We start from the raw sequence: 9,524 nt of genomic DNA, 5'->3' as shown, positions 1-9,524 counted from the left end.
GCTTGCTTCAGAGAAAGGACTTTTTTTTCCTATCCCCACTCCTCAGTCTGGCAGCAGCTGTCCCTCACCCCCACCCCGACTGGTGGCTGGCATCCTGTGTGTCCTGCTAGCCCCAGGTGGTGCCTGGGGCTACCACCTCCGTGCCAGCAGGGAGGGGTGTGAGCCTTGGAGGGCATCGCTTTTCCCTCCCCTTTGAGAGTGGCTGGCTGGCATGCTCTAGCACCCCCCAGGCTTTTGGCTTGAGCCACTGCAGGCATGTGTCTGCATTTCCTGACTTAACAGAGAATGCCTGTCCAGCTATTAATCCGGGTAAGCTGTGCAGCTTAAACTAACCTGCAAAGAGTGAATCAGTTCAGGCTCAGGCTTTTTGAATGTCTGTCCCTAGCCACTGGGAGGTGTTCCAGAACTTCACTCCTCCCCTGGCTTGAAAACGCTGGTTCTAATGCATGATTCTAATTTAAAAATTACAGAGTACTATTTAAGTTTTTGAAGGCTATCAAGGGAAAGCCGATTCCTAGGTAACATAAGGATGAAATTAGCCCAACTCTTTGGGGGCCCTGATCCTGTATTGAGAAGCACGGATGCACAAGTTCTAATTGAAGACTCACCTGAGTTGCCTTGTATCAGAAGGCAAAAATTTGACTGCAGTGGGCTGGGTGACACAGTAAGTTCACATATTAACACTGCTCCTTCAGTCTACTCCATGGAGATAAAACAAGCAATTTGCCGCCCTCCAGCATCCCAGGAGGTACTTTGCCCCATGCCCCCCACAGAGCAAAGATGAAGCTCAAGTGTCCTGGCTCTTAACTATGTCCCTGCACGCCAGACTTCTAATGGCAAATCAGAGCTATGCAGGCAAGAAATGGTATTAAACCTTAGCATGCAACATTACAGTGACTTGTAACTGTTCCAAGTGAACACATGAGATCACCCTCATATTTGCAGGATATAAAAGCCACTTTTCACTTGCAGTCTCCTCCTTTCCCTTCCCATTTTACCTGCAAAAGCTCCTTGGCAGATCCTCTCCTGTCTACATCCATCTCAAGACAGCGGTTCAGAAAGTCTCGGAACACAGCAGAGAGTCTCTCGGGATTCTGCAGTTCTGGAGTGCCATTGGTAGCTATCAGATATAATGCCTAGAGACAAAAAAAAAAAACCCAGATAGTGTAACCTCTTTCTTTCAGGTCCGCAGCTTCTCACACAGTTTTTTGTGTTCAAGGCCAAGTCCATAGCAGCCACCTTTTTAGAATGAAGTTCAGAATGTGCTTTTTGATGACAACCCTACACTGGCAGAGGCCCTTACGAAGACAAAGCATCAGTAGACAGGACCTGACAAAACTTCTAGGTGTAGCACAGGGCTAAATACATACTTCAAAGGAAGCTGGAATATTAAAGTGCATCTCTGCAGCACTAACTCTTTCCTCCAACAATGCTTACAGAAGACTGCAGTAGACATTTTCATTCAATTCCAGGCAATTGGCAATCAAAGGAATTTTGAAGTTAGCACTCTGGTGCAGTGAGTCAGTTTTGAACTTGGATGGGAAGACAAGAAATTTAGAGCCTCATTTTCAAAAGACACGTACAATGTCGTGCCTAATTTATGTGCACATTTCTATGCACACAAAGGAGATGCATAGTTGAATGGAAGCCTGTAAGCCAGATCTTTTACAGCAGTCTACAAATTCCATATCAGCTTTCTTTAAATGAAAAATTACGCTTTAATGAGCTACATAGGAAAATGATTAATACTATCCATATGGCAGGGCCACATTCATTATTTTGATATTGACTTCCACATATTTCATGGTGTTTCCATGCTTCGAAAATGTAACAATGTTCTCTAGTGCCAATGCATAACTGCATCACAGAAGTTGCTAGGGAGTGAACGGGGGGCTTGGGACACCTCAGCTAGTGATGGTCAAGGGTTTCCTCACCTGGAGAAGCAGTTTGCAATTTATGCTTCCAAGTAAACCACCCATTGAGATGAATGAATTCACACCTTAGAAAGGTAAGACTCTATCCAACTTGCTCATTTCCTGTTCATAGTTTATCCTCACAACTACAAGGGCTGGAAATACATTTTGAAAAACAAAAACAGTGACAACTACAAGTCTGGAGAATTCTTCTATCCCAAGGACTGAATTCCACCCAGTTTGGGAATTTGGGGGGAAAACCAACATTTGTTTCCACTCATTTATTAAATCCAGGCTTTTCATATTCATGGACAAAACTCAGCCTAGGGCCCTCATGAACTGACTTCAGACAACTGACTACAGACTTCAGACATCCTGTACTTCCAGGCTGCTCTGAAACCTTTCTGACTTCCTTGTTCCAGGCATCAGACTCCAGAGCAGTGAGAGATGCGCGGGTGAAAGCCCGCTGCGCCCCCGCTCCCCCGAAGCCCCCCAGACACCCCCTCAGCAGCCCCCCCGCCGACCCCCAGCACAGCCGGAGGTAAGCGGGCTCGTGGTGGGAAGGGGTTAACTCCTCGCTCCCTGGGAGGAGGTGGCTGCGTGGAGCCTGGCGGGGTCAAGCGCCGCCCAGGCCCCTACTTGGCCCAGCCCCCGCAGGAAGCCCCGCGACCGGAGCCGCGCGAACAGGCTGCGTAAACAGGCGCTCGAGTTAGCGCGGAGTCCGTGCAGGAGAGGGCGTGGGAGGGCACGAGACCCTGCCTGTGACCCCCCAGAGTAGTCAGCCCCAGCCGTAGCCAGCCTACCAGAGGCATGACATGGATGGGCACGCGCCGCACCCCTCGTGTCCCCTCGGGCTCTGCGGCCCCCCCATCGGGCACCTCAGAGACGGCCACCCAGACGGGGCCCATGGTCCCGGGCTCCACGCACACGGAGCCCCTGGCTCTTGGCTGCGGGGGCTGCCTGTCCCTTTTTCAGGCTCTGGGGCCCGGGAGCATGGCCACCTCCCCGTGCGCGGTCTGCTCCCTACTGGGGTCTCTGGCGCGCCAGCTGGAGGAGCTCCAGGCCACAGGCCAGAGACTGCGTGCCATCAGGGACCGCGAGCAGAAGATAGACTCCTACTGCCAGGCCCTTTTCCCCCGGGAGCCGCAGGGGAGAGCAGCATCTCCCTCCAGGACTAAGGAGGACTCTGGGACCTCCCGCTCTGCCCAGTCAGGGGCATGGACCAAGGTGGTCAAGGGCCCGAAGGCCCGCCACACCAAGGCCCCTGCCCCGCCGGAGCTTAGCAACAGGTTCGCACCTCTTGCAGCCCCGGCAGAGCCTACTCAGTTGCCGGCTCCCACAGGCAACCCAGGCTCAACCACAGCTACTGGCCCCGCTCTCCCCAAGTCAAAGCGAAAGGTGTTTGTTGTGGGAGACTCCATCCTGCGGGGCACTGAGGGGGCAATCTGCCGCCCCGACCCCTTAGCCCGGGAAGTCTGCTGCTTCCCGGGGGCCCGCATCCGAGACATTGCGGAGACGATCCCGCAGCTCCTCCGACCCACAGACCACTACCCCATGCTCCTTATTCACGTGGGCACCAATGACACGGCTCAGAGCACCCCCAGCCAGGTCATGAGGCGCTACAGGGATTTGGGAGCGGACTTAGAGGTCTGGGAGCTCAGGTGGTGTTTTCCTCGATCCTCCCAGTCTCGGGCTACGGGCTGAGGAGGGAGAGAAGGATCCACGCAGTCAACCAAAGACTGCGGAGCTGGTGTCATCGGGAAGGCTTTGGCTTCCATGACCACAGCCCGCTCTTTGGCGAGAGAGGCAGCAAGCTGCTGGGAAGAGATGGCCTCCACCTCTCTCCCCTGGGAAGGAGGCTCTTCTCAGCCAGGCTGGCTGACCTGCTCCACCGGGCTTTAAACTAAGCCCGCTGGGGGATGGGGGGACTACTGCCACTGCTGGCCCGCTGAGCAACCCTTGCAAAGCCAGCAGACCAAGGCACTTAAGGGAGCCCACCCCTGCCCCAGCCCTGGCACAATCTGTGGGCAAGGCAAGAGCCCCCAAGGGGACACTTGCCTGTCTGTACACTAATGCCAGGAGCCTGGGTAACAAGCAGGAGGAGCTCATCCTCCTGCTCAGTGCAAAGAATTATGACGTCATTGGGATAACGGAGACCTGGTGGGACTCCACCCATGACTGGACCACGGGTATAGAGGGCTATACAGGAGGGATCATGTTGACAAAAGGGGTGGGGGTGTAGCTCTCTATGTGAAGGAAAGCTACATGTCCCTGCAAGCTAATGTTGGCAACCAGCATGGACAGCTAGAGACCCTCTGGGTAAAAATTTGTGGGGAATACGGCACAGGGGACACAACGGTGGGAGTCTACTACAGACCTCCCACTCAAAGTCCTGAGCTTGACCAGGAGTTCACCCAGGAACTGACTGAGGCCGCTTGCTCCAGGACCTTGGTTGTCATGGGAGACTTCAATTACCCGGACATCTCGTGGGAAGATCACTCAGCAAAATCCAAGCGGTCGCAAAGCTTTCTCTCGTGCGTGGATGACCTCTACCTGACTCAAGAAGTCTATGGGCCAACGAGAGGCAAAGCGCTGCTCGACCTGGTACTGGCTACGGGGGACGACCTAATCGGCGACCTAGTGATCAATGGGAAGCTGGGTGACAGCAACCACGAGCTGATCACCTTCACCATCCGCTGTAAAGCAGGCAAGTCAGTCAGCAACACAGAAGTCCTTGACTTCAGAAAAGCTGACTTTGACAAGCTCAAGAGGCTAGTCAGTCAGGCCCTCAGGGACTGTGACCCCAGGGAGATGGGAGTTCAAGAAGAGTGGTTGCTTCTCAAGGAAGCGATCCTCAATGCACAAGCTAAATCTATTCCAACACGGAGGAAAGGCAGCAAGAGGGCACAGCAGTCCCCCTGGCTCTCCAGGGACCTAGCAGACCTCCTGCGGCTAAAAAGGAAAGCCTACAAAGGATGGAGGATGGGATTCACCTCCAAGGAGGATTATTCTGCACTGGTCCGGTCCTGCAGGGAGCAAACCAGGAAAGCCAAGGCTGCAACTGAACTCCAACTAGCTTCAAGCATCAAGGACAACAAAAAGTCCTTTTTCAGATATGTGGGGAGCCGGAGGAAAAGCAAGGGCAATGTTGGACCCCTGCTAAACCAGATGGGGCAACTGACAACTGATGCCCAGGAAAAAGCCAACCTATTAAATAGGTACTTTGCATCAGTCTTTCATCAGTCCCATGGGACACCCATGCCTGCTATGGGACAGAGAGATCCGGGTGATGGGGATCCCCTACCCTCCATCAATGCTGACCTCGTGAAGGAACACCTTGAGAAGCTGGATACCTTCAAGTCAGCCGGCCCTGACAATCTGCACCCCAGGGTACTCAAGGAGCTGGCGAGCGTCATAGCCCAGCCCCTGGCATGGATCTTTGAAAACTCCTGGCGCTCTGGTGTAGTGCCCGAAGACTGGAAGAAGGCCAATGTGGTGCCGATCTTCAAGAAAGGGAGGAAAGTGGATCCGGCTAACTACAGGCCCATTAGCCTGACTTCTATCCTGGGGAAGATCTTAGAAAAGTTTATTAAGGAGGCCATCCTTGATGGACTGGCCCAGGCTAACATCCTAAGGGACAGCCAGCACGGGTTTGTTGCGGGTAGGTCTTGTTTGACCAATCTCATTTCCTTCTATGACCAGGTGACCTGTCACCTGGACGAGGGAGAAGAGATTGATGTCGTATATCTTGACTTCAAAAAAGCTTTTGATCTGGTATCCCATGATCACCTCTTGGCCAAACTGGCCAGTTGTGGCCCTGGCTCCACCACAATCCGTTGGCTGGGAAATTGGCTCCGTGGTCGGACCCAGAGGCTTGTAATTGATGGCAGTCACTCATTATGGTGCCCTGTGACCAGTGGGGTCCCTCAAGGCTCTGTCCTTGGACCCATACTGTTCAACACCTTCATTAATGATGTGGACATTGGAGTCAGGAGTGGACTGGCCAAGTTTGCCGAGGACACCAAACTTTGGGGCAAAGCATCCACGCCAGAAGACAGGCGGGTGATCCAGGCTGACCTGGACAAGCTCAGCAAATGGGCAGACGAGAACCTGATGGTGTCTAACACCGAAAAATGCAAGGTTCTCCACCTTGGGAGGAAAAACCTGCAGCACCCTTATAGGCTCAGCAGTGCTACATTGGATAGTACTACAGAAGAAAGAAACTTGGGGGTCATCATTGACCACAAGATGAACATGAGCCTGCAATGTGATGCTGCGACTAGTAAAGCGACCAAAACACTGGCTTGCATCCATAGATGCTTCTCGAGCAAATCCCGGGACGTCATTCTCCCCTTGTACTCGGCCTTGGTGAGGCCACAGCTGGAGTACTGCGTCCAGTTTGGGCTCCACAATTCAAAAAGGATGTGGAGAAGCTTGAGAGAGTCCAGAGAAGAGCCACGCGCATGATCAGAGGTCAGGAAAACAGATCTTACGACGATAGGCTGAGAGCCATGGGACTCTTTAGCCTGGAAAAGCGTAGGCTCAGGGGTGATCTGATGGCCACCTATAAGTTTATCAGGGGTGACCACCAGGATCTGGGGGATCATTTGTTCACCAGAGCGGCCCAAGGGATGACTAGGTCGAACGGTCATAAACTCCTGCAAGACCGTTTCAGGCTGGACATAAGGAAGAATTTCTTTACTGTCCGAGCCCCCAAGGTCTGGAACAGTCTGCCATTGGAGGTGGTTCAAGCACCTACATTGAGCACCTTCAATAGTAAATTGGATACTTATCTTGCTGGGATCCTATGATCCCAGCTGACTTCCTGTCCCTTGGGCAGGGGGCTGGACTCGATGATCTCCCAAGGTCCCTTCCAGCCCTGATGTCTATGAAATCTATGAAATCACGACACAGTTCTGAGGAAAGGGCACAGACAAGGACTGTGAAGATCAACAGACATGCTTCACTTGTGACCTGAGCATAGAAAGGCAACCGACTTGATTGTCTATGCCTCCACAGGATGTTGCTGCAATATAACGTTTTGAATCGTTACCAGGACAGAATTTGCATAGCTTGCAAAAAGGAACTGTGGGACCCCCATCGAATCTCTGAGCCTGGACTTTCAGAATGGTAATCATAGGCCTGGAAATCCCCAGTCCATACTGTCCCTGCTAAAACACCGCCAGCTCTGTCTCCAGCATTTCAGTACACATGACTTTGTTACTATCTTAAAATATAGGGCCTGGCATTCACAGCAACTGCTTCTCACAAGCAAACTGATAGTTCAGTGTGTTATCAGAGGGTTCCCACATTCTTAGGACAGATTCTGATCTTACTCACACCAAGATACATCCACGGTAACTTAATTTGTGGCAACATCTCTCAGAGCTGCAGAATTCATAGCTGAATTGATTTCTCAGTTGTCCCACCTGCGGGACTCCATGTGTACCGAAGACATTCATAACATCAAGCTGAATTTTGGTTCCCAACAGATGCCAAAAATTACTGACCCCTACTGACCACTGCTTCAAAAAGCGGCATTTGGGGATGGTAACTCATATGTATGAGTTGAAAACCAAGGAATCCAGCTGAACAATGTAGTTGAAGACGAAGGGCTCCAGTATTACCATGACACACTCATGAGGTCACCCTTACAGGTGACTTTAGTAAGTTTACATCCTGGTAAAAATTATGCAACTTTGTTTTCTCTAGGTTTTTACTTCAGGATCACTTAGATGAATTACTCCGAGGTGAACAAAAACCCAGAAGTTTTTTAGTAGTGGAGCGATGTACCAGTTATATCTGCCTTGTTCTGAATTCAAAATTAAACATGAGCAGCAAGTTAAATACAGCAGCTCTTTTATTTGTTGATCCACTGTGCTATTTTCTTCATAATACATGAGTCACAAAGAACAGTCAGCTTTGGCCAGACACTGCAGCCTTTGAATATTGCTATGGCAAAGGGAAGCAGAAAGGGAGGGGGGTACATTTATGTCTCGTAACTATCCCCAATGACATCAGGAGAAAAAACTATCCTATACCAAAAACATAAGAAAATTTTATATATGTAGTAAATGGATTTCTACAAAGGGTGGGTAAGTTCATGAATGTATTTGGCATAGCAAGAAATCAGAAAGGATTCAGCTGATAATTTTACAGTTGCAATTTGAAAGCAATGTGCAGTACTTTTATGGGTCACTCAGATACATTGATTGATTTACAGAGGACTCTGAAGTTTGATATTGTAGGATGTCAGGTACTCCGGGAATATTTTGCAAAAATTGATGCGCTGAAGTTTAGAGATGAAACAGTCAAAATATGTTTGTTTTTTACTTGAAGTCAGGGTGAGCCAGCATGGATTTCAAAGCATAGTTTTTGTATTAAGGCTTGGGCACATCTCTGGTACGCTTATAATCACTGTGAAATGAACCTAACACTTGCAGGGTATATTCAGGAACTAGAAGCTAATTCTCCAGAGGGCAGAGAAAGGCATATGTATCCTGGACTCTCTGTAACTAGTGAAAAGGCTATAAAGAATCTGACCAGGATGGCACATGTTTATTCTAGGTCTGGGAAATGACACATGCATCTGCATCAGGACAGCTATTAACTCAGTTTTTGATTAATGACTTTTAAATGCCTTCATTATTTATTTATACATTTATATTGGTGCCAGCACCAATAGCACCTAGGTGCCTTACATTATTAAAGCAATCATTCATAAAATAAAATCCCTTTCAGCTTCAAGCCTTGCAGCACTCCCTGTATGCAGACAAAATGCAACAATCACAGTGACATGCAAGTCAGCTGAAAACCTGGCCAAACAAGCAGATTCCTAGAAACTGCCCTGACCATCCAGGAATAGTGTTTTTGGATGCACGGACCCTTCACTGAGGATGCCCTAAAGAGTTTACCCCTTGGAACAGAGAGTAAGGACAGATTTCATACATTTATAGGGTCAGAAAGGTCATTGAGTCCAACCCCCTGCCCCCAACAGAAAAGAGCACTGGGGTTATGTAACCCCAGCCAGGTGCTTGTCCAATCTCTTGTTGAACATCTCCAAGGTAGGGGAGAGCACCACCTCCCTTGGAATTTCTTCCTGATGTCTAACCTAAATCTACTCTCCTTCAGTTTGTGGTAGTTATTTCTAGTAACCCCGAAGGGTGTCCTGGTAAACAGAGTGTCCCCTATGCCCTGCTGATGCCCCCGATGAGCTTGTAGAAAGCCACAAGATCACCTCTCAGCCTTCTCTTCCAGAGGCTGAAGAGATTCAGGTCCCTCAGATGGTCTTCATAGGATTTTACCTGCAGGCCCTCAACCATACGAGTAGCCCTCCTCTGAACCCTCTCAAGGTTATCCACATCCCTCTTGAAGTGCAGTGTCCAAAACTGGACACAATACTCTATTTCTGGCCTCACCAGTGCCGCATAGAGGGGAAGTATCACCTCCCTAGACCTGCTCGTGATACACCTGCTAATGCGAGAAAGAGTGCGGTTAGCTTTACTTTATTATCTGGTCACATTGGCGACTCATGTTCATTTTTGCGTCAACTATGACTCCCTTTCCACTGCCATGGTGCTCAGAATGGTACCCTCTAGTCTATAAGTGTAT

At 50.1% G+C, this 9,524-nt stretch overlaps 1 protein-coding gene across 3 annotated transcripts in view; it reads right to left on the bottom strand.

The window, feature by feature from the left end:
* PAK3 (p21 (RAC1) activated kinase 3) overlaps positions 1-9,524 on the bottom strand; it is a 210,777-nt gene that overhangs the window by 8,094 nt on the left and 193,159 nt on the right. For all 3 annotated transcript variants that reach the window (XM_090059184.1, XM_090059185.1, XM_090059183.1), the window contains exon 14: positions 999-1,136. In XM_090059184.1, the coding sequence (XP_089915310.1) occupies positions 999-1,136 (138 nt within the window). The remainder of the gene's footprint in view (positions 1-998; positions 1,137-9,524) is intronic.

This window comes from Crocodylus siamensis, chromosome 8 (genome assembly GCF_052110815.1).
Source record: "Crocodylus siamensis isolate JL-2025a chromosome 8, ASM5211081v1, whole genome shotgun sequence".
Lineage (NCBI taxonomy): Eukaryota > Metazoa > Chordata > Crocodylia > Crocodylidae > Crocodylus > Crocodylus siamensis.
The sequence above is the reverse complement of the archived record's forward strand: the minus strand, read 5'-3'. Positions and strand labels throughout refer to the sequence as shown.